Genomic DNA, 26,669 nt, shown 5'->3' with positions numbered 1-26,669 from the left:
TTCCTTTCAACCTGTAGACAACCTTCTCTCTCAATGATGAGCAGCTTTTACCTTCAGTTTTGTAGTATTGAACAGAAGAAATGAGTTCCAATTCAAATTTTAAAAATAAATCATACATGAGAGATTTTCTTTACCTCTGCACAAAGGTGACCAGATTTCTGATGAAAAAATTCTCTTCAAAAAGTAGAACACAGCTCTTTCATTTTAAATATGCTGTAAAAGCAGATCGCCAGGCAGAAAATAAAAAGCTGCCTAGTGTCCAGTGCCATGGGAGCACCAGCTTCTCTTAATCTGACAAAGAACTGAAGATCAAACATCTTGCATTTGTTCAAGAAAAACGTTTGTTGGCAGCACTGTATACATTTTAAGTAGAAAATATTCCCATGGGAGACACAGGATGACAGAACTGTCACATTATCAGCTGCTACTAAGTCCCTGTTCACTTGGTTTACTTCCAAAAATGACTCAGAGTGTTCTTACCCTCCATTGATAACACATAGTTTGTTTAGCATTTCTATTCCTTCTCTTCTGCACAGACTCTCACCTTCTTAGAATGTAACTCTGTGGAACAAGCATAATGAAAACAAGGGCATTCTCTATTTCTCTCTGGAAAACTACATGCTCCAAGACTACATCTTAGTATTGTTTTCTCAAAAAAAAAACACACAGGGTATTAAACTCAAAAACATTTATCGCCACGTCTTGACAATTTTGCAAGTACTGTCAGAATGCAAGGGTCTTGTATTCCTGCTAGGACTAGCTTCAAACCTTCTGCCTCAAGTAAGTCAAAAGGGCTTTTGTTTTGTTTTCCTGAAGGATTGTTTCATCCTTATTGCATCAGACTTATTTTTAGAATATTTGAATAGATATGTTTAAGTTGTCGGTTGCTATAGCATAAATAGAGGTTGCTAAGGAAGGAGTACTAGCTGCTTCTTTAAGAAACAGTAGCAACAGGGGATGAACCAGCAAGCAATTTATTAGCAGAAAGAGCACACTAAGAATAGCAGTTCTCTACTTCGGTATTTCCAAAAATTTTAATTAGAAAAACACAGCAAATCTACCTAAAATTTGCTAATGTGTATAATAAAGCATTTTCCGTGCTCCTGAAATCATCTTTTCTCATTCTGTAGCTCTTTAAGTTCTTATTTTACAGTTGTAGACATGCTTACTCTCTTTTTTAAGGATATCTACCTACACCAGATCAATCCTAAGTATCCAAGAATCTCACTCAGAACTACATCAAAGATAGTCAGCAATATCATGAGATCCCTATAGATACAGAGAATACATATTTATGCATAACACTTATTTACAGAGGGATTTGCCAGAAGAAGGGTTTGGATTCTTATTTTTATTTATTTATGTCTGAATGTCGTCAAATGAGAACACTGATGCACAGAATTTGGTTTATGGGGCCAAAGTCCTTGCTGGAGGCTCTCCTGAAACCCTATCCCAGAGGATGGGTTCAGTGGCCTCACAGGTGACCCCGGAATGCTATACTCAGTTCTGTTCCAAGCACCAGTGCAGTGCTTTAAACCTCACCCACTAAGAGAGCCTGTTGTGATGACTAATCTGTTGATGAGATCACTTCAGGAGGCTGGTTACCACACACTGTGGCTATAGTCACTAGGGAAAATATTAGAACAACAGAGATCCTCTGGCAAAATAAGAGGCTTAGGACTCATCCACATAAGGGATAATACAGGACAATCTATCTGCCAAGCTTTCCTTTACTACTTTCTTTTGTGGAAGTCTCTGAAAGCTAAAAGAGCTAGGGAAAGGTCTAAAGAGATGAAGTCAAGACAGGTCCCCATCCTTTTGTCCTTCTGCTTGCCCAAGAGAAAATGGCAGCCACTGGCTCCAGCTGCAGCCATGCTCATATGTGGCAGCCCTCAGGTCAGGGCTGCTATCTTGCCTGATCTGTCCAGATTCTCCCTTTAGTACCAGAGGTACCTGAGGGGACATGACAGGTGCTGGGTTGTGGCAGGAAAATCTGGCACTCAGGTCCAATTATCCATCAGAGACAGATCTCTTATGCACTTAGAGAGAGGCTGCAGGGACTCAAAGGGGCTGAGGAGGCCTTTTCCCCTATCCCAGTCCTCAGCCCTCCTGCCTGTAAACACTCCTGAGCATCCCTGAGGCCAAGGCAATGCAGATGGCATGGGATGTATTTGCTCAAAGTAGGCTCAGGTTGGCTGTTCCTAAAATGTACTGCACTTTTCTTTCAACATGGCAAGGCTCAGAAATACCAAAATTAGACTTCAGAAGAGTATAAACAGCTCTCTGCTAGCATAACATGCAAATGGACTGTCATACTCGTGATCTTGGACAGCAACAAAATTAGACAGCAATAGCAAATAGCAGAGAAAATTGCAGCTGAAAAATAGCAACATTATCCTCTTTTAATACATATTGTTAAAAAGAACATTTCTAAAAGCTGAAATGATGTGAGCCCAGATGCTATTGCCGTATGTCTTATGCAGTTCATGATTACGAACAAACAACAGAATACGTATAAGGGAATCTAAAATGGTATGGATATGAGCCCAGCTGGTGTCCCCATATGCCTTATGAATTCCTCTTTCAGGAACACCACAGCATATAACATTAGAGACGCTTATCTTATTTATAAATAGAGCAGAGCTGTTTGACTGAAGCACATATAGAAAGGTCCATAGGGATCATAAAAACAAAAGGACCACAATGATCAGAGAAATAAATGCACTCAAACCCACTGAAATAGTTCAAATACCAAATTTTTACTGGGAACCACTTTGAGCTAGAATCTTATCTGAGTAAGGGATGATTCTTGTTTTCTTCACTGGGATTTTTCTGAATAACAACCATCAAAAAGCCATGTTAGTTAGAAAATAGCAACTTACTTGTGTTTTGACACACATTTCCTATTGAAAGTCCAGAGAAGAAGAGCGAACGCCCAAGCTCAAGGGCAGTGGAGCCACTGCAACTGTGGGAGAGGTAAACTCTTGCCTCTTCTACAAATCACTCAAGGCAGGATCTGGAGCTTGACCTGCCCACGTCCTGGAGGGAGTCCATCACCAACGGGCAAAAGACACTTCTGCAATACAGTTCTTCCACTCCTGCTTTTCAGTTTCACCAGTACAACCTCTAAGGGAAGGCAACTGAGAACTAATGGTTAATTGTGAAAATACATCACCAAATGCAGCTGTCCTTTAAAATCATCATTTCATTGTATGTATGCCATGAACATATATCTAAAGCAGATATCTAAAATAAATACACGGCACATGATTGAAAAATTATTTTATTTAAAAATACATTATACAGCAGAGTGTCTCTCTTTTTGTTTTCTCACTGCTGGTTCACAGAGATAATATGATAAATTTAACCCAAATATTTGACTGGGAAAGATCCTGAGAGAGAAAGAGACCAGTTACAAGTTGATGATATACAGTACAGTGGAAAAGAGTCATCTCTTTTAACATAAAAGAATCTCTTGGTAATCTTATAAATCAGATATTAAAAAAACATAGATTTGCTACCATGCAAAAATGAGTGAGAATTTCTTTTAAATCTACACACAGAGATCATTAGTACCTCGGACCCTAAAAAGCTATACTAATAAGAGAAGGGTAGGTGTGCCTAACATGGTGATACAAACTTTGGACCTACTACAATTTTGTAAACACAGTTGGTAGCCTAATAAAGGTGGATTTTCAGTCACCTAAGTAACACTATTGTAGCTAAGGGCTCTATTCTAAGACTTTTTCCCCTGCTGATGTATTCCTTTATTCTCTAATTCTCAGCTTAGTATGATGACTTCATGGGATATACTGCTCTACTGCACTCAAAGAAGACTTGGCTTTGCCCTGCTTGCCAAGCAATATTTAGGTAGCTGCATTTAGTGAAAAGACAAGTTAAAATGAAAATGCATGGATAACTATGCAGGAACACATCAAAATTCAACATAGAAAAATATATATCCAATTCTACAGTTATGTTTTAAATATCTTCTACTAAAGATTAATGCAGAGGAAATGCACTGAATTATGGAAAACTTAAGGCCTAGAATTCTGGACTCGTTTCAAGGACCACACTGAATTTCTTTATCTGTCTCTATCTTAAACGTGTCTATAGTGCTAACATTGCAACTGTGGTTGCATGAGGAAAACATTCTGGCAGTTAAGAGTATCTCCAGCATCTACAATGCTTCACTATGAATAGTCAGTGAGGCTGTCTTTTGAAGGGGAGGCTCAATTTGATTTTTCACAGTGATAACAATGATATAACAACATCATTGACGTTGAAGGAAAAAATCCTTCAGCAACGCAGAATCTGACTGAGGATTTTTTTGCAAGAACATGGCCCTGAAAAGGAAACAGAAACAGAGAGATTCCTAGAGATAAATTCTGCCTGTCTTGGTCACTCCAGTTGAAGTAAATTAATGCAGCTGTTGCTTATTTTCCATATATGCTCCAACAGAAGCACATGCACTTTTCCTCACTATATCAGTGACCCTCTTCCAGTCTTAGCACCCTATTCTCCCAGCATAGTATCTGAGTTTACAACAAATATGAGGAGAAGATGCAGGGCTCCTTCAGTAACTTGTTTAAATGATCTGTGATAGCAGGGCTTCCCATCAGATATGCTGAGCTAAGAATGGAACCCTTAAACTCTCATGGGATAGCATTAACGAATATATCAGTGATCAACATTTCTATATAATTTTCATTTCTTTTAACCTAGATACATATATATCATTCAAGAACTACAAATCAACAATTCAACTACAATTATGTCAGGAAAATATCCAAATAAATAAACTTTTAATTATGATACAATACTTATTACAGTAAAAATTGGCATTTTTTTTCTCTTCAAAAGCAGAAGCACCAGTTTTACATATAACATTGTTTGAATGATATCTTACATGGAATACAGCATAATACAATGTGCAAACAGCATTTTCATACAGAAGGTAATATTTTTCTAGTTTTTATACACTAAAACTGCCTCAAATGGAAACAAATTCATGCTGAATTAAAAATGCAGATTTTAAAAATCAATTTCAAATCAAAATATGGAGTACTGCTGGAATAGGTACACAAACCATTAAAAAAACAACAAGAAGCCAAAATAGAGGGTAGTGTCAGATAAAGGTAATTAGTGCTTAGTTTGCCCCATTCCATCAAAAAGTAAACAGTTAATATTTTTGCTAGAAAGTAAAGTGACGTTCTAATACTTAAGAAATCTTCAAAACGCAGGTTTCATTTTAATGATGTAAAAATCAAGTCAGAAAGAGGACTTTAAAAATTTCTTGGTTTTGTTACACTGGAATTATCGTGAGTGGGCTGTGAAAAGAGATGAAGTCCAATGGAGTGAATATACCTCAGCATCAACATCATGTGACTTCTGCAAAGGCCGTGATGTGGTTCTACAAGTTAAAGGAGAAACAAAGAAATAAAAACCCAGAAACCACACGTGCAGACATCAGTCACCACTGTGAAAACTGTAGCATCTTCTGCATTAGTGACAGTCTCATGCTTGCCGCATATTGCAAGCTAATGAAAATAAAGCTGTTTTTCATTGTAGTGCTCTCACTCAATCCTACAGCAAATTCTCATTGAATGCTGGATGACTGTATATGTAACTGAACTGAAGAAAGCACTAAGATGGAAGGGTTCAACAATATTTTAGTTTTACACATATTGTTTAAAAAATGTTAAAATTGAACTCGCTGTGATTTTATTCTTCTCTTAATCACAGTTCAAAGCAAAATGCCTAGAAATGGACAGTTTCTAGCAGGCTATAACATTATATTTTGGTGTTAAAATAATTTTAATGCTTTTCAAAAAGACGAATTGTTCCCTATGAGTTTGATGGCACAGAAGCAAGCATGACATGACATGGGACAACAAAATGGCATTCAGCAGTTTAGAACTTGTGTCCCAAATTTCTTCTTCTGAATCACTACTGTCTTCTTCACTTGCAATGCTAGCCATTTCCTTCACCAGAACAATCCTTATGAACACAAAGATGTGCCTCAATACTACATAGAACTTTATGCAGTAAAACTGCAGAATCCTAAAGAGCTCTGCCACTTTTTCTTGCTCTAACCTGAGCAAATGCCTCTGCTGACATTTGGGAGGAAGAGACTCAAATGTAATGGAGAAGGTCCATGCCAGCTGAAGAGAAGGGGGGGGACTAGGTAACTCCTAGAGGGTGGGATGCATCTCCATTTTCTTGCTTAGTGGAAGTTGTTCCAAGTCTTTCAACAACTCCCTTACCACATACCATAGAAACTGCTGGAGAGAAACAGTTTCTGTTTCTCAGTACTTCTTCAAACTGCCTGGATATTTGTCCGTCAGTCTTCAAAGAGCCAGGGGGCAAAGGAGATTTTCATACTACAGAAAGGAATCTCTCCTCCTCATGCTTTCCTATGGCCATATGGGGTAGAGGAGGATGAGATCATTTTTTCTCCCTTACTATAAAGGATTATAAAGGATTTTAGCTCTAGCAACATCCTTGCTACATTTTGTGACAGCCTTAAAAGGTGAAGAACACCACACAATATGCACCTATGTACTTTTTTCTCCAAAACAGAACTTTCCTTTTTTAAAATTAGCAGCAATGATTAAGCCATAGCTAGCAGACTTTTTTTTTAAGTGTGAGGAAAGAAAGCAATCAGCCTCTGAAAATGTTTTCAGTAAACAATATTAGCCATTAGTCAGTGTTTACAGATCTGGATTCTGCAGCGTAAAAGTAAAGTTAGATTTCCTAATTGGAAAATAAAATACAAGCATTTTAAAGCATTTTAGTTATTGGTCTTCTGCTTTCAGCAGAGCAAAGAAGAAGTGTTGGGTAACCTCAGTGAGCCTGGAGTTACGGTGAGGCTACTATTAAGTTTGGCATTTTTCATTACTTAGATCTGATAATTATCTCAACAACAGCATCAGAATAAAATTACTTTTTTTTTTTAATAAGCAAAATAGTTGAAAAATGTGGAACTGAAGAAAAAAAATGTGTCTTGATCATTATTTATTCTAATCAATTATTTCACTTTCTACTACACAATATTCCCACACATTTTCCAATCAATTATTTCACTTCCTACTACACAATATTCTCACACATTTTCCAGTGATGCAGATAACCAAGTATTATTTGAAGTGCTATTAACTCAGGGTTTGGTAGCTATTCCTTGACAAAGGTGAATGTGGCACTCCTGCCAGCTATACCTCCAAAACAAGCTGGTTATCATCCTTGGAAGCATATGCAGAACACAGAGAACAGAATCATACGGAAAAAAATAATCCCCATTCCTCAGTAAATCCTCAGAGAGAAATGCTAGGCTCCCAGTTAGGGAGCAATTGATTTGGACTCCAGTGAAGACATTTTGATTCATTTCCAACAGATTAAGCAAAGATGATGCATAACTAGGTCAAAAGTAATGACTTTCTAAATGGCAAGAATCACTGATACTCTTTCATGCAGCTGTCTGGGTATTCATGCTTTTTCATGTGCTTCTGAGGCAAAACCACAAATAAGCTCTTCTGAGACAGTTCACATACACAAAAACAAACAAAAAACAAACAACAACAAAAAACCCAACAAACAACCAAGTATCCCTCTGTGACAAATATCAGTGTGAGATACTAACCATCACCAGCCAAAGATTCACACAGGTGCAAGAGATAAGCCAAAAAGCACGCACAAGACCCCAGCTTCTCCGCTCTGTGGGAAATGATTTTACCTACAGCACTCAGAAGAATGGCATGCTGAGGGTCTGCTCAGCAGTCAGTTTCACAGACAAACATGTCAGATTTTGTATTGTTTTTTCTAAATCTACAGCATCAGCTTGGTGTCAGCACCACAAACAAAGCATGCTTCACAACCATGCTCCCACACCACTAGCAGAAAAATGGAAGCCTAAAAGGCTAAGCCTTGAGTGCAGGTTTCTGGGGGAAAATGACTCATATCTGTATATCTACTGTTAAGATTTTTGTTGATTTCTATTTACAAGCTATTCTAATATGTCAAATAATTGAAAAAATGCATTGCAAGTTTCATTCTGGTTTTCAGTTTTCATTGGATATATTTAATATTCTTAATATGTTTTTTTTTTCCTGATGTGCACTCATTACTACGATTATAAATATTTGTAATAGTCATCATCTTAAAGATTTTTCCAATTTTGAAAACAGGATTTTGAAAAACAGTCTGTAGTCCTTCATTCAGTGGTGTTTATTAATTCAAAAAACAGTACAGTAGTACTTCAGGCACAATGTAACTATAGATGAGTTACTGTAAAGATCTTCCTGCTCAGCAAAGCCTATTTTATGCTTTTGCTGAACAAGTCACATTTTTAGAGAAAATAACGAGTCCAAAGTGAAAGATTTCTTAAAAGATTGCAGACCTGCACAGAACGCTGCCAGCATCTGCCTCAAGTCCAGACACAAGCACTTCAGTGCGCTCCTGCGCACATACGTTTATTGCCTTATGTGCAGGTGATCTGAACAGTCCATTCCTGAGATCCAGGAGAAGAACCTAATGAGGCACGATTTGAGGGAGCTTTGTTGCAAGAGATCTTCTTGGTTGTTACTAACACCTTGATTCTTTAGCACCTACAACATGCATATTTGAGGAGGTCACTGAACATACTGTTCCTTTTTCTATATTTAAATACAATTCTATTTGAAAGTTAGGTATTGTGGTCACAGTTTGCATTCAGAAATGACTATTTCTTTTCTCATCCCCTAATAGAAAGAGACTGAAGCAGAAATGTAGGATACGAATGCCAATTTGAGTGTTTAACACTGGAACAAAATTGCTTAGTGTCTTTTTGTGTTGAAACAGTGTTGTACCGTGTCTCCTTTAACACACTGTATTGTTAAAGAGAATCAATATGACCACAGAAATCAGAAAGCCAACCCACAAGCTCATGTCAGCATGTGGGCTCTAGTCAAGCTGTGCTGGAAACACACATGCACATGCTAAAACACAGCCTATATAGATATCTTTGTACTCTTGTGGATGTCAACACAACAATATTTGGATGCTTCTCAACTAAAATATCTTAGAGCAGCAGTATTAGACACAAGCCTTCTCCCCCATTCTCTCACAGCACAATGACCTAAAACATCTTTGTGTTTTGCATTCAGCCAGCGAACTTGGTGATAAGACATCAGCCTCACCAGAGAGCCCAGGGACCAGGCCACAGTGCCCAGCCATCCTGTGTACAAAGCACACCTGTGACAGACTACTTAGTACCACAGCGCTGAAGACCTCAGTATCTCATGGACAATCAAGGAGGAGTAAACAGAAAAAAAACCCAAAAACATTACATTTGAAATATGGAAGGGAAAAAGCTTACTCAGTCTTAAAACACAATCACAAATTTAAGAGGAATGAATGCCTACACCCATATTTGCTATTGTTAAAATGTTTCATTTCCACCATTACCTTTGGCAGTACACAACAGAACACGTCAAATTCAACAAGACTTCAGAAACAATTAGCCCTAACAGTTACTGGTTATTGGTATGGTAACCATCAAGGTCACATTGAAAGAAATTCCAAACTCTACCAAAGCTACTACGGCTGGCCCATCTGTGAAGGTAACAACTGCAAACTACCTGTTTCTATCTCACAGGTAGGTAGAGAATCAGTCCCACTGGTGAAATATAAGCAACCTCACTGCAACTGTTTTTACGGACATGGCTTGGACAGTGCCAAGAGAAGATACAATGCTAAGGAATGCCAGGCAGAGGCTCTGGAGATGAATTCCGCCCAGCAGCTAAACAGCGCAGTGTGCAAATAATACTGAGCAGATGCAGAGCCCCGATGATCATACACAGAAAACATCCCATAGGAGATGAACTACAGTGCCTATCCTGACGCAACACTTTCTTCTAAAACCTCTATAAACTATTTCATCTACCACCTCAGTTCATCCTCATATGTTCCATATTTCCTTTTTATTTGATTTGACTTCAGCATGAAATAATAAGGAGAGATTCCCCCCAAAAAGAAGAAAAAAGTTTGTGACAGTATTTGCTGAACTTCAAACTTCTGAGTGTTACCCAGACTATTCCTATTTGCCAGAAACTCTTGCAACAGAAAGAAAAATTAAGAAAGAAATACAGAAAAAAGAAAAACCTTGACTGTGGTGGAACGTGGGCCTCTCACCTGCAGCAGAGTGCCAGCTGACTGAAACACAAATTGCCTTATAAGAGATGATGAAGGTCAGAGGCAGAAGAGAAAAAGAAGCAGATGGGTGAGTGATGAGGATTCTTGGCTTTCACTCTTTTCATTAAATCTACGGATGAATGTAGTTAAGGTGAAAGCATTAACTTTGAAGTCTGCACTGCTGAGCCAGCTCTGGCAAGATACTTCAAGGAGACACTCTGCAACTATGTTTTATTTAAGTACATAAGATGTGGATACCTCTGCAGAACTTAATCATCTGCATACACTGAAATAGAACAAGTGGCATGCAAACAGTGATCTACACTTGTCATTAACCAGCAGAATATAAATGCTCCAAGTACACATATTTCTGCTTGAGGGTACTTCATAGATGACTCTTGACCTCCTCCAGAACTCAGACAGTGACAGCACAGAGAACATATCAAGCACATTCATTCTCCAGCAGCAAAATAGCACTGCAACAGATGAGTAGCAGACCTTGAAACACAAAATGAAGAGTGAGCAAAGCCTCAAAATGGTAGTAAGGTAACACTGTGCTATAGAAAGGGAAAGGGGAACTTCACAGAAACCAAGACAAAGGGTAACTGTACATTTAAAAGTGCAGGGAAAGGGGGAATTGCAGACACTTAGTCAAAATAAAGCCAGAGAAGAGGGCAATAAAGATAAGAAGAAACTGTCCGGAGACCTCTGACAAGAAGGATTAGATCCCCCCCCCGGGCAAGATGATGCCGACATGGGAGAACAATAACAGCAGATAACACCAAGAAGAAAACAGAAGAAGAATTTCACCCCAAAACATCGGCAAGGGTCGCAGGGAATGGGGTCAGGGGGAATGAGGGAATGGGGTCGCGGGGAACGGGGCCATAGGGAATGTAATGAATATGTAATCAAACTGAGGAGGAGACTATTGATTATGTATTAGCTTAACCTATATCTGTAACACACTTTTCTCTTTACGGTGTGCAAGTTTGGAGGAGCTATCCCCCTTGCACCCGGCACTGCGCAACGCTGGAATAAACATACCTGCTTTATAACCCATCTCCGGATTATAGAGTTTGATTCCGCAAGTCAATTTGGCACCCCAGATGGGACCCTCTCTGTTCGGCTGCAGGACCAGCTGAGAAGGGGGACGCCTTTGGCGCGCCCCGAGATTTCTCGGAAGGACTCCCCTCCCTCATCTGATCACTGCAGGAGCAGACAAGAACCATCTATCGGCGGACCAGGTATGTGAAATGGGGGACCTGTAAGTCGTGAGGAGACGTCCTACGCAGGGCACAGTGGAGTCGGCGTGCTCCCCCCCAAGGGACGTGAGCTCACGGGTTAGGTTAGGTTGCCGGCTGGGTTAGGAGGACTCCCTAGGGAGTGCCTACAAAGGGGCCAGTAAGTCGTACGCATGGTAAAAGAGCTATTGCTCACATTCAGGTGATTGCTAATTGGGCAGAGCTTGTCTGCTCTCTGGTACAGGGTGATTTGGGTAATCCTGGGATAATTGGTATCGTACAGCGCTGTTTATATAGGTGACCTAAGTCAACAACTAGCACCGGTGTTCTTAACATCTTTGGTTAAGCTTAACAAATGATATATTGTAATTGTGCTTGAATTGTCGTGTGAGTGTGGTGTGAGTGAGACGCAGCACAGCTGCGGGGCGAGTGTGGAGTCCCGACCCGCGGTTCCATCCTCCCGCGAGGGAAATGGCCGGGGATGGACGAAGCGAAAGTTGTCTCCAATACTTGTTTGTCTTTGTTTTAATACATGTTTATTTTGTATTATTAATTACTGGTTGTTGTAAAGTATGTGGTCATAAGTCATAACAATGCTGTTGTGTCAGAAATGGTTTTACTTATAAAAGAATACAGTGGTTTATATTAAGTTACGATGGGAAAATCACAGAGCAAAGAGGTCCCTGCACGCTCACCCCTGGGGTGTATACTGGCACATTGGCGAGATATCGCTGGGGAACCAGGAGGAACCCTGAGCCGAAAAAAAAAAAATCCTGATTAAATATTGTAATCAGTGGTGGTTGATGTATAAGCTAGAGGACAGGGACAATGAACATATAGAGGGATGTCTGTGTGGAATGAGTATCAAGCCATTTATTTGATACTGTGTTCTGCCTGCGAGGAGGTGTAAGGGAGGTGTGTCAGTCAGTGCTGGCTCTGTGGCGAGAGGTGTATAACTGAACGATATGGATTGCTAAGGGAAAGTTATAAGGTAGTAAGAGTGTTTATGGAAACTGAAGAACTGTGTTGCTTGATTTTTGGGTTTTGAAGGGAATGGGACAAACTGTTTTGCTGGTATAAGAAAGTGTAGTTGTTAATGGCATACGGAAGTATAGTTGAGGGTATGTGGAAGTGTAACTGAGGGTACAAATAGTGGAATAGTGTACAGAGGAAAAAGGGTTAAAGAGAAAGTGAGTTTATCTGTGCTGGCATGAGAACAACCCCCCCGCACCGTTCCCCTGCAATCAGAACTCTCAGAGTGGGAGAGGGAGCCAGGGTCAGAGACTGCTGCTGTAAACTGCAAAGGGGAAGGTGGAGAGGACAGGGCACTGGAAGTGAGAATAGCCTTCATGTGCAGAGATCTGGGAAATCTGAAATCTGGGCAGCACTGGAAGGCTCTGGAGAGGAGGTGAAATGTAATGATTAGAGTTTGGAAAGCGAAAAAGTTTGGGAAGGACACAGGTTGAGGAAGGCAAAGATAAAAACAGGGATGTCAGGTCTAAAGAGAGGAGTACAATAAGAAGAAAACAAACAAACAACAACAACAACAGAAAACAAAACAAACACCTGATTGAGAATCAGAGATGTTCAGGAAATTGAGAATAATAACAGCTGTTACTGTTGTGGTGCTAGAGTAGGGCCATAGGACCCAGGGATCCCCCACGAGGAAAGGGGAGGGAGGCTTGAAGAGCCCAGGGAGGGCTCTGCCCCGCTGGAATGAAAGCAGTGTGCAAATGCAGTGGGACACTGGTAGAGAAATCCGACCAAGCTGAGTGAGAAGGAATTGCCTCTGATTGCAGAACTGAACAATGAGAACTTGGGAAGTTAACCCTAGCAGATACACCGATGAAACTGCAGCTAAGGAAGCAGGATAAAGTAGTTCATTTTCTGATGGATATGGGAGCTTCTTACTACCCATAGATGGTTTTGTAACATTAGTAGGTGCTACTGCCCAACAAGAAAAGGCTTACTTTTGGAATTAATTAAATATAAGCTAAGAAAACAAGTAGGAATACAGAAATTCTTGTACCTGTCAGGTTACCCTGGCAAGAAATTTAATAAAACTGGAGCTAAGGGTCAAACAATATTGGCTGATTAAGAATTGTAAGTCTGACTATTAACACAAACTGGGAAAAACAATGTTATACCCCCAGGAGCCACAGCAATCTCAAATAAGACACACTTAGGGGTGTGGGCATCAGGGCCAAAAATTAAGTTAAAAGCAAGAGCTCACCCACTCAGGGTAAAGTGATGCCCTTTGAGGATATGTGACTGTAGAAGGATAAAAGAAATAATAGATAATTTTTTTTTGAGTTTGAATTACTAATTGAATGGGAATCCAAGTACAAAACTCCAGTTTTGCCAATTTGCTAAATTTTCGGTAGTTTGGTAGAAGACATGAGGACAAGTAATAGAATTGTTGAATGGATACACTCAGTGATGGAAAATCTATGCACTTTATCAACCAAGTTAAGGAATGAATAGGTGGAGTTTACCTTCTGGATTTGAGGGATGTCTCTTCTGCCTGGTTTGGCTAAAGGAAGCCTAAGGTTATTTGCCTTTGAATAGGAAAGCCCTAATAAAGGGAGAAGAGACTCAGTTAACCTGGACAGTGTTACCCAGGGTTGTGAGAACAGCTTAATGATTTTTGAGAACCGGTCAACTTGTGAGCCTGAGACCTGGGATCCTCCATCCTAGGGTGGAACTTTACTGGAGCATGTGGATGCCACAGCGACTGTGTAGAATAGACTGAGAGTTTGCTGAGTTTCTTGGTTTACAGAAAGCACAAATAACTCAGAAATTACAGCTGGACTTTGAACCTTAAGGACTGCCAAGAAAGAAGCCATCTGCTAAGCCCCTGAGCTGCAAACTGCCAAGGAACTCCATACGTTCCCAGGAATGACAGGAGGGTGCTGACCATGGATACACAGCTACGGACTGATGGTAAACCTCAAACAGCTTGAAGTGAGTAAGGGATGGCCAGGGTGCCTGAGGGCAGTGGCTGCACTAGTGCTCAATATTCAAGAAGCCCATAAATCTACACTGGGCCAAAGGACACCAGTTTTAATATCTCATACAGTGTTTACTGTATTGGAGGCAAAAGGGGGACATTAGTTCATTGGCTCTCACCCCAAAGATTCCTGAAATACCAGGCCATCCTGGTAGAGCAGGGTGATGTAGAAATAATTGTGACTAATATTGTCAACCCAGTATCTTTCCTTAGCGGAACTCCCGGAGAACCACTATTACATGACTGCTTTAAATCAACTGAAGCTGCACATTCCAGCCAGTCAGTCGAACCTGAAGGACGAACCCTTAGAAGATGCAGAAGACGCCTGGTTTACCAGCAACTGCAGTTTTATGAGACAAGGAGACTGTAAGGCAGGACATGCAGTAACTGCTACTGACCAGGTAACCGAAGCACAACCACCAGCTGTGGGGACTTCCCCTCAGAAGACTGAAATAACTGCCTTGACAAGAGCTTTAATCATATGGACAGATGCTAAATATGTGCCACACGCTCATAGTACTATCTGAAAAGAGCAAGGATTGCTCACACACAAGGAAAACAGATTTAAATCTACCAATGGTTATTATATGTTGTAAAAGACATCAGAAATGTAACACTGTACAGGAAACAGAAAATAAGATGATAGATCAGGTGGCAGAACAGGCAGTTGAAGAGGGCTTCAATTCCAGAAGGTAAACTTAAAATCTCTGAAGCCAAGTCAAAACCTGTAAAATATTCTAAAGAGAACAGGAGTCCAATTAATAATTTAGAAAGGAAGAGAGCAAGCTGACAGATGTGTGCATGCCCAAATGGACACATTATTATGCCCTTTAGTATTTTATGGAAATTGGTTATAAGGGAAGATAAGAGAATATATTGAGCAAACCAACACTACAAAGTACAGTCCCAGTACCAGGAACAGGGCACAAGTGGGCATCACGGGAGAGGGCCTTCCAGGGCAACAACGGCAAATTGAGTTCACAGAACTCCCAAGAAAAGGGGGGTACCACTGTATGAAAATTTCTGTAACCTTAGAAACAATTGAGGATGCTGCTGCAGATGCTTGATGGACAATCCAAAAGGAGATATCCTGTTTATCCAAAGATGCATTGCAACATGGAGTAGGCAGGGATAACACTGATTGGGGAATAGTTTTCTCTGGATCATGGGATAAACTTACTAGTTGCCAAATTTAGGATGACTAAAACAGCTTTTCTTAGCCTGCATCACCTTGCTACTCTTGGTGTGTTTTACTTGTGTTGTTATAAGATGTCTTTTGTGTCTGTACCAAGGTACTGGAAGGGAATACGAGGTTTGGAAGAGACATGAGCTGAGACAAAAGGTAGAGAGCGGAGCCTATTTTGAGACCCATTAAGAATCTAGCAGGTAAAAGCCTGCTAGATTGAAGAAAAGGGGGGAATTGAAGAGTGAGCAAAGCCTCAAAATGGTAGTAAGGTAACACTGTGCTATAGAAAGGGAAAGGGGAACTTCACAGAAACCAAGACAAAGGGTAACTGTACATTTAAAAGTGCAGGGAAAGGGGGAATTGCAGACACTTAGTCAAAATAAAGCCAGAGAAGAGGGCAATAAAGATAAGAAGAAACTGTCCGGAGACCTCTGACAAGAAGGATTAGATCCCCCCCCCGGGCAAGATGATGCCGACATGGGAGAACAATAACAGCAGATAACACCAAGAAGAAAACAGAAGAAGAATTTCACCCCAAAACATCGGCAAGGGTCGCAGGGAATGGGGTCAGGGGGAATGAGGGAATGGGGTCGCGGGGAACGGGGCCATAGGGAATGTAATGAATATGTAATCAAACTGAGGAGGAGACTATTGATTATGTATTAGCTTAACCTATATCTGTAACACACTTTTCTCTTTACGGTGTGCAAGTTTGGAGGAGCTATCCCCCTTGCACCCGGCACTGCGCAACGCTGGAATAAACATACCTGCTTTATAACCCATCTCCGGATTATAGAGTTTGATTCCGCAAGTCAAAAATGAGGTGCTTCCAGGTCAGTGTGATGGACCACATGCTTACTGATGTTTGAGTAATTTTCAAACAAAATAGCAAAAAGAGAGGTCCCATCTGGAATGTATTTCCTAATGAAGTCATTCTTTAGGGCTGCAACTTTAAATTGCCCACCACCAAATGCCCATATCATTGTTATTTTAAAATTCTGGTAACAGAGGAACAGCTCTGCTTCATCCCAGAACTGCCTTAGCCCATGACTTCAGCCTTAACTTCAGTCAGACAGGATTTGTTTATTCTTAGTAGCTAATTTATGACAGTACTTTGTTTTTAATACTGGCACAGGAGCTTTCAGACCGAGAATAGAGAAAAACAATTTTAAAATAAGCCAAATAGGATTGTTTATGAACTCAGACTGTATAACTAGAACAGCACAAGTTGAGAAGCAGCAAAAAGTAACTTGCACATGGTTAGAGTAGGTAAAAGACAAGTAGCACACAAATCCCTTCCCTGATTTAAGTGAGAAGTCCTATGACAGCAAACAGCTGCCCTCCACTGTCACTGGAGCCAAGAGTACAGAGGGAAAGCCTCCCATTCATATAACAGAGTTCTGGAAAGTTCACAAATGGTAGTGGTCATCACCAAGCATGGCAAGCATTATTTCTGCAGTCTCCCTCCCATTGCTTTCCCCACATCATTTCATCTTTCCTAGACCTAGTATTAGAAAAAGAAAATAGTTTATTGTGGATGAGATGGTGTAAAATTAGATAGAAACATTAAGTTAACATTAGGTTTTAATCCCCAGGATAAAAACAAAATTTCAGCAGCCAAACTAGAGCTCTTATAAGCAGAATTATCAGAGAATGTACAGTTTTGATCTATGATGGCTTTTTAGCTACACAAATGGTTTCTATTGTAGGAGAGCCTAGCACATAAATAAGACATGCGTATTAATATGGTATATCCTAAGTCAACTGACATCTTGTTTTGTTTTGACATTTTACAGAGTTTACTGAATGGATTATTTTGAAGATACACATCATCTAAATGCTTGTTCTTGTTCAAGCAAATGATACTGTGACCTCCTTATGACAAAACATCAGTAGAAGTAGGTTAGACACATTTGGTTCAAAAAGACATGTTGGATTATTCTGTAACGATTCTTTCCCTCCAAGCAAATAAATAAAAAACCTACAACTGGCAGCAAATCTCACTAAAGGACAACTTCTACCCATTCCAAGTGACCCGCACAGACCAGGAAATGGTTAAAAACATTCTTACAACTGATTGGAAAAAATGTCAGCAGTAATATGAATGCCATAGAAACATACTTTCAGTGACCTAATATGTTTAGGATTGTTTACTATCTTCAAGCACGGGTATAACAAGAGATTTTAATAAGTAATGACAGAAAGCGATTATAAATTAACATTGCTATAAAACTTTGTGTTTGTAGCTCTAACTTTCCTTCTTGTAAAAATGTCTGAAATGTTTTCAGTGACTGTTTGCTCACAGTATTATTTCGATATAACCTTGCCTAACATTTGCATCATTTTGCAAAGCCAGATTTTTTGCTACTAGAAACAAAACCAAAACACTTAAACACACCACAGCAGTTACTCAGGCCCAAGAGACTCCTGCTAGCATGTTGTAGTACAAAATCACATTTTTTTTATATTATTTGTAAGAAATTGAGACATTACCTTTTCTAAAGGGCTTTCTACTCGAGGTATGCTGATCATGGGCATCTGGGCCAAATTATCCATATGAGAATGTTCATGTTCTGGCTGACGTCCCCTGAAATTATTTACCACGCAAACAACCTAGAAGGGATTAGAAGATAAACAGAATTGCTAAGGAACAGCTCCTTTTTTGCTTTTTAGCTTTGATCCTGACACCCACAATTACGCAGAACTGACATTAGCTTTAGTCACTACTTACAGCAAAAATATACAAATGTGAAGTTCATGTTTTATAGGAAACCCTTAATCAATATTACAAAACAAATGATTCTTAGGCAGTTTTTTTTTTTTTTTTTAATACATGCATCATCCAAGAACAAATAAGCTCTCTTAAAGTGAATCCATCACCCAATCTAAACAATATAATACTTATTATCGTCAATGTCATGAGTCAGAACTAGAGAGTCACAGGGGCTGGACAGGACCCCTAGAAATCATTGAGTCCAACCCTCCTGCTAAAGCAGGTTCCACAAAGCAGGTCACATGGGTAGGCACCCAGGCAAGTTTTGAATATCTCCAAAGAAAAAACTCCACAGCCTCTCTAGGCAACCTGTTCCAGGTCACCCTCGTAGTAAAGAGGACTTGCGTCACATTCATGTCAAACTCCCTGTGTTTCATTTTATGTCCATTACCCTTGTCCTGCCACAGGGCAGCACCAGAAAGAGCCTGGCCCCATCCAGTTGGCTGCATCTATCTGATATTTATCAGCATTGATAAGATCCCCGCTCAGTCTTCTTCAGGCTGAACAGACCCTGGACTCAGTCTTTTCTCATAAGCAAATGATGTCGAGAGTATGTATGGAATATGTGGCAATCATATGCTCCTACAAAGGGCTAACGTCATGCAAGTTTTGACCAGCAAAGAATTTCTCAATCAGAGTAAGAAAGGGAGGACACGAAGGCAAGGATTGTCCTCAGATTTGAACTAAAATCTAAACTTGCTCAGGGCAGCAGCATTTTTTTGCTTGGGGCAGGGGGAAGGGGGTTCTACTAATTCAGACACTCAAATAAGGCAGCTCTTTCCAATTGTATTGTCTTTAAAAAACAACTGAATTTAATGCCATTCTACTTAGAGAAGCTTATGCAGCACATACCACAAAATATAAGAAAAAGTGCTGGAACAGACTTCTTTTCTACTCTCTTTTCTTTCATGACTTTCAGGGCAAAAATGTAATACAAAAAACTTAAAAGCACACAACCAAATACTACACCAGCAGCCAGGCAGACAAACTTACAGGCAGTAAACAGCAATGACTACACTATGCTATGGCTTTACACTCAAGTTATTAGTGAAGGTGATTAATACATTAGCGGCAGCTTTCTGACACAGACACTGGTCATTAATAACTGGGACTACAGATTCAGTACTGGAACATAACTCCAGAAAAACGAAAAGGTTAAACAAGAATTTTTGACTGGATAAAACAGAATTTCAATTCAAACTTGAATTAGTATGAAAAGAAATCATTCTTTGAACACTGTACATATCCTTCTACTGCATGTAATAGATTAAAATATGAAATATTTTATGAAATATATTTTATAAAACATGAAATGTTTATGAAATATGTATTTGTTTAATGTGGGGCTTAGTGTAAAAAAAAATGAGTGGATGAAACTCTATGGTTTGGTTTATAAGGAAATCAAAATAGCTAATTTGATCAATTCTTTTTTTGATTGGACATTTCCATGTGTGTAAATATATCTAAGGAAACTGATCATTTTAAAAAGTGGTAACACTTTTTTCTGAAAAGTCAAGTCTATCAATATATTGGTTTGTAACTCCTAGCACATGTTGGTATATATTTATTTTAAAGAGACAAATATACACTTACCAGAAATACTGCTATAGATATTCCAATTATAAATCCTGCTATTACATCTGACCAGTGATTTCGATACTCTGCTACTCTGTTGATTCCAGTAAGGAAAGCCAAGCACATCAAACCCAAACACAGAACAGGTTTTGCAAGCCTTGTTCCTCTGGCTTTTACCGTGCTGGTGATATACATCTGAAAATCAGAACAGAAGAAAGTTTAATACCAATGTATAATGCATCACCTTAACTGGCAAACAGAACATTAGAAACTCAGTTTAAATATACTATGAATCTTGGAGTTTGTATTTATTTTGACAACCCTATCCTATCAAGCTATTTATTTATGCAGAGATGTAAATAGAGAGACTAATTTTTTACTGCCTAGTGTTGGCAGAGAGAGAAAAAATCCTGTCCTGACAGGGGCTATATCTGACCCTTAGTTTTATCAACAAATACCTTTCTTCCTCACATGTAGCTTCTCCACATGATTAGCTAGAAACTTGTCAAAATGCAGTGAAAATGGAACTAGATGTCAATATCTGCTTTAAAAATGAAATGTCACACTTTCAACCGGTGCTTCCCCATACTTCACAGAGGCTGTGAGTACTAGTTCCCCACAGCACACAAAGCAACCCCAGTGTAGGAGTTTTTTATACATCCTCCAACAAACTGAGATCCCTACCTCTGCCCTGCTTGCAGTCTTAATGTCTGTACTACTGGATCAAATGCAATGCACGGAGGTGCAGCAGCTCATTTGCCACAAGGTTAGGTGCATTAGAGAACAGGGTCTAAGCCAGAGCTTTCCAAGCTCTGACAGGCCAATGGAAGAAATGAATTTCAGAACTCTGAACTCCCATACCCTTGTTTATATTCAATATTGACATTAAGACTGCTTTAAAGTTCCACCCTGTAAAATAACACTTCAATTAAATAGGCTTTTGAGGAAAATGAGCATTTACACTCTGCAGCTTCTGCAGCTAACCCACTGAAGTCCTTCAGCTTCATGTTTAAGTAAAGTACTATAGTTCTAAAAAATAAAGAATTAAAGTTTCTTCATGAGGTTTCCCTGGAAACTCAAAGTCTGTAGTGTCACCATTTTGAACAGGAAACAGATGAACCTACACTGACAAACTGGTATTTCCTTGGGTAACAAACAGGCAATACTTTGTACTGTCCGAAATTACACCAACAAGTTAAGCACAAGTGCAATTATTTAGTCAAGAATTAGTTACACTCATAGTAAATCAATCAAATTAAATGAAGGAAGCTTAGAGCTGGTCAGAGCTCATCTGTAAAGAACATCTGCCAGTCATTTTGCTCAAAATTCTAGAGAAATATTCGTGGCAGAGAGAAAGAATCATAACATAACCAGTTAGCTTAAAATCACAGTGGCATACTGCTAAACATCATCATGTACCTTATGCAGTGAACAGCTTTCCGCTAGTGCAGACAGAGCAAGGTTTTAAAAAGAGAGACTGAGTCAATTTCCAGCACATATTTCTTCTTTCCTCTTACTAGCTTATTTAAGATACAGTATTTCTCCCATTTTTGACCACCCTTTTACTGTAGCTACTAATGAAATCAAAATGACTACTGAGAAGGAAAAATCAACTGATAAGAAATTGTTAGTTTATTTAAGACAGGTAGTAGCAGTGTGTTTCATCTACATATATGTGTGTGTTTTATCTATAACAACTAGTCATCACCCAAGACAATGACCTAAATTTTTATGTAGTCAAAATGTATTGCAATGCAAATACTAGTAATTGATTATTCTGTATTTCAAACTTCAACATTTTTAATACAAAACTAAACTGAAGAGCACTCTACAGAAAATCTTCTGAAACGCTTTTTAGAGTCAAGCCCATCCTTCAGATCTTACTTAGACAAATCACTCAGAAAGCAGAATCAACTGCAGAAAATCCTGCTTCTAGTGACTAACAAAGACTTCCATGTGCCAAGCCCCTTCCTATATACATAGTCAAGATTGCCATGTTCAGTTCATTATTAACAATAACATCAGAGGGTTCTGAAAGCATAGATTACTTTTTAATTTTTTCTTTAAAGAATAGTCATCGAGATGCTAAGGACAGTACTCCACTAAAGAGTCAACAGAAGTACAGCAAAACTTCTGGAGAAAGATAGTCTATACACTTGCAAAGCTCTGCAAAAGAAATAGAATTCTGCAAGTCAGGACTTACAGACATCCATTTTAAAACTTACAGCTCAAGTACTATATTAATGTAGTCAGTTTGGTCAAAATTCTGCATTGTACTGAGAACAAAATATAATTAAGCAGTTTTCTTCTTGATTTTAGAGGAAAAGCAATGTACATACATGCACACATGCAGCAAGTCCCATCTTGGTTAGAGTGGAGCTAGTCATCAGGCTGGACACACCAACTAGGAGGAAGGTTATTTTTCCTATCTGGTTCATTAGACTGAGTTCCCAGGATATGGGGAGGAAGATGTCCTCCATACTTGCTGTTTTGGTCCTCCATGAAGCAGATGGTCGGGGGAAATTGACATAGGGACAAACCAATCTGTTAGTGGGCAGAGAACAATGACTCATGAAGTGACAAGTGGAAAGGAGATTGGTGCCTGTGTAGTGATTCCTCCTGGGCAGAGCTCCAAATATACATTCCCAAGATTTGTTTTGCTTGTATAATTTAGTAGCAAGAAATATAAGTAATAACTTATACACCTTCCACCTCAGAAGCACACAGATTTCAACATTCCTCATCACAGGTACAAGAAAAGAGATATTCAGAGATCAAAAAGCTGAAAAAGTAGTAGGTTGTAGAAGACTGCAGACTACAAGCAAGTTAAATCATTAGTCAGAATCCTGTCTGACAATGTAAAAGCTCTTCAACTCCCTTGATTAGTAACTACTGAGCCAAAGAATTACCAGAGCAAAGAACAGTCCTATTTTCAAATTATTATGAGCCTTACTACAACCAACAATGCTGATTTTTTTTTTCTTTTGAGGCATTATCCATTTTTTTCATATGTTTTGCAGTAATTATTAGTAACAACAGGCAAAACTTGGGTTTCAAAGTCCAGAGCTTGGCTTGGAAAAAGGAAAATAAACTTCTAGAAATGCTGGAACTTACTGTAACTTGTCCCACGAGGAGTTTGTTACTGAGGCAACTTTAAAGTGGAAGAGACAAATATTCTCCAATGTATCAAGACCATAAGATCACCCAAATATTAACTAGACTTGATTCAGTCCGCAGAGGTTGTTATCCTGAGCAGTTGAACTGTTACAAGGAATTGACTGACAAGTGGTCTTTATTTAAATCTCTGATACAAAATTTTAATGTTAATTTGCTATCCAATCTGAAGCAAACAATGCATCCATTAAATGAAGACCATTATATATGTTACACAATCAGTGTCAGTGGATACTTTTCCTCACCAAGACAGAGAGTAAGAGAAAAACCCTGAAAAGCAGCCAAAAGAATCCTTTAATCTTTAACTTATTAAAAAATAAAAATAAAAAAAAAAATAAAAAAAATTCAAAGCAAAGACCCATAAAGACACTTCAAGAACAAGGTCTTCACAGATGACACGAGACTTCCTCATGACTCAAAGACTGGATCAAGGAGAGACACTAGGCAGGATCATATTGCCAACACTGTGACCCAGTCTGCCTTGATATCCTTACCCAGTGACTTAGAAACACACTGAATGGTGATGCAGCAGAACGCCAGATATCAGAACCTTGTCAAGCAGAAGATCAAGATCCTAACAAAAGCTCTGCATATAAGGAAGACTTATTTGTCAGATGTATTTGCTAGCCCTGCCTGAGGTTGTAGTTGCAGCCAGTTCAAAGCAACAAGAACAACCTTTATGTCTAAGGGCTATGTTAATTATCAAGACATTAAACTTTCTCCTCTATCATTACAAATCTAAAGCAAGTCTGAAATGTGTCTGATAGTACCAAGTTCAAAAGCTGTGCTTCAGATAGGTCAGATGTCAATTCTTATCCAATACAGCAAGAAAATGCGAAGTTTTGTATGATTAATTAAAACTTATTTTAGACTGCAGCTAGCAATGAACAATCCCCTATATTTGTAACATCAAAGGACAACTGTTAGTCACTAGTCTCACACTGAATCCATGGGAATAGATTGACTACATCTTCACAGATCACTTTGAAATCCTACCAATAAAGAAGACTCGTGACTTCTCATTTCTGTGTTTTGGTTGCAGGGGGAAAAAACAAAACAAAAATCAAAGTATATGCACAATTTCATAAATTCAAAATGTACCTCTAATCATCCAGGCTGTGATAGCTTATGCAGATTGAAACGTGGCTTCTACAGTGATGTCAATGAATTTGGAGTATTTGCCTTAATATCCATGTTAGCAGATGCTGTACCAGCTGAGAAAGGGTGAATTGAAATGCTGATAAGAAGTGAATGCTGAATGCACTGAACTTAATAATCCAACTCTAGGTCATGCACATGCAACGGAGATTTAAGATTAGCTGAGCAGTCAGCTAAGGAGATGTCCAGATAATAGCCATTTTGGGTAGAGATTTTGAAATATATCTATAGTAGTACATTTTGAAGTTGCAGGTATACAAGGGATAAATTAACCTGCAAGTCATAAGAAAATAAGTTGTGAATCATTGGAATCATGCACATTTGGATAGGGTAGAAATAAAAAGACAACTAAGCACATTGCTGCCATTTAACATTTCAGTTGCTAAGTCTTTCTTGATAGGTACTCAGAAAAGCAATGGAGGCAAATGCTAGAGAGGTCTAAATATTAGCAGTACAATTGTTTGCAAAAGCCCGCACTTCCAGCAGGAAGGGAATTCAGAGTTACCATAGCAGCCACCCACTCTCAAAAGAGGGGAGGAGTGAAAAAGGAAGACTTAGGAACTTAGATGAAAAAGTTGTTGCTAACAAGATGCTAGGTGCACACTGCCTGTCTATATCCTTAAGCTGGTTTAGGTTTGCACACAGCTAGCTGAAATGTCCAGAAAGGATTCTGTAAAAATCTCACCCTCTCACCCAAACATTTCTGTTAATCAAAAAGAAAGCATGTTTTATATCAGAAATGATATGCTTATGAAGTACTAGCTGAGTAGTATATGAAGGTCTTCATGCCCGTGCTCTTGTTAACTTTTGAACCACTGCTCATACAAAGACTAGGCTACTGTTTAAACATTCTACTCCAGTGCATAATGATGAGAAAGTTTATTCAGAGTCAACTTTCCCAATAAACATCATGACACTGTAAGGACATGACCCTAGATACTGGAACATTGCATTTCTCTGACTGGTGTGTAACAAACAATATTTTTAGCAGCAACAGTGCAACTGGATAGGAAAAGGAAAGAGGAGAAACAGAAAAAAGGACTGCCAATATCACATCAAGGACCTAAATGTGTAGGCTAGCCCTCAGCAGATAAATCACAGTCATTAGTTCATCAGGCAGCCTACAAGAACAACTCATCAGTCCTGTCAGCAGTTTACAGTGCTTTAGTTAAATGATGACGCTGTCATGCATCACAGTGATACACTAATAACACAGGATATATCCAGTTCTGCTGTTACTGAAGGACTATCAAATCATGAAACAGATCACACCAGCTTCCAATTTTGATGCTGTTAACTGATTATTGATTACACACAATGTAAGGTTTGCATAAAGCAATGTAGCTGTACCAAAGCCATGATACTAGGTATTAAATCTTGGTAATTGCCTATTTTTTATTTTTAAAATGTATCAATGCTGTTTTCCTTTCTGCTCTGCAGTAACTGAACAGTTGGTTTCTTTCAGTTTCTGTGACTCATGGCAACAGTGGAAATCCAACTCTACAGATGGATGAGAAAAATAGGAGCAATTAAAATGTAGAATGCTGAACGTTTTCTAAAATAGTTTGCACCAAATTTGGACTTGCAGTTCAGTGAAGTAAAACCTCAAATATATCCCAAATAAAGATGATACTATTAGCAGTCTTACATTTACAAGTTAGAACAGAATATTACTGCTCATCTCTGATTTGCAGCTAACACCTTCCTGTGCTAACTGATAATCTAAATCTCCAAGAAAGCACTGCCCACAGGGAACTTTAAGTAAACACTACTGTCAGGGATGAAGATTTTAAGCACTGGCACTGAAACCATACCCAGAAGCATGGAGTTGGTGCGCTGCCATATATCAAATATCAGCTGGCAAGTGTCAGCTTCCAGATCAATCAAAAATTAAGTCAGCTCATTAAATATATACGCTCAAAACAGATGAACACTCACACGTGTCCACATACATATGCACACACACACACTAAAGGAATTGAAGGGCTGACTCCTGCAAATACCAGAGGTACACACTTGCCCTACTCCCCTCTAACACCACGAGGAAAGCCTTGGGCCCTTCCAGTGGGCTATAAAGGCCTGCAGCTGCAGGCTCAGGTCAGTTTCCACAAGGGTGCCCCAAGGAAAATTTGATGAAGAATACTTGTTGCTGCTTGCAGATGGAACTGCACTCCAAACTAAGCCAGGGAGCACTACGCTGAGCTACCTTAGCAAGGTTCATTCCTATTGCTCTCACTTCTGAACTACCTCAGCAGGAGCTCTTATGCTACCCAGCAAACAGCAGTTTATCCCAGCCCTACTCCTCACTCAGTGTTACACAGAAGAGAGGGAAGAAGGGCTGGATTGTCTTGCAGCCTTTTTAAAGAGCCAAACTCTCTGCAAGAG

General features: G+C 39.2%; 1 protein-coding gene across 3 annotated transcripts in view; it reads right to left on the bottom strand.

The window, feature by feature from the left end:
• PLPPR5 (phospholipid phosphatase related 5) overlaps positions 1-26,669 on the bottom strand; it is a 302,682-nt gene that overhangs the window by 91,022 nt on the left and 184,991 nt on the right. For all 3 annotated transcript variants that reach the window (XM_085511237.1, XM_015870095.3, XM_085511238.1), the window contains 3 exons: positions 19,971-20,147; positions 18,098-18,217; positions 3,268-5,413 (listed from right to left, as the gene is read on the bottom strand). In XM_085511237.1, the coding sequence (XP_085367363.1) occupies positions 5,381-5,413; positions 18,098-18,217; positions 19,971-20,147 (330 nt within the window). In that variant the 3' untranslated portion in view covers positions 3,268-5,380. Of the gene's footprint in view, positions 5,414-18,097; positions 18,218-19,970; positions 20,148-26,669 lie in introns of those variants that run through there.

This window comes from Coturnix japonica, chromosome 11 (genome assembly GCF_054131305.1).
Source record: "Coturnix japonica strain WE chromosome 11, WE-NBRP24, whole genome shotgun sequence".
Lineage (NCBI taxonomy): Eukaryota > Metazoa > Chordata > Aves > Galliformes > Phasianidae > Coturnix > Coturnix japonica.
The sequence above is the reverse complement of the archived record's forward strand: the minus strand, read 5'-3'. Positions and strand labels throughout refer to the sequence as shown.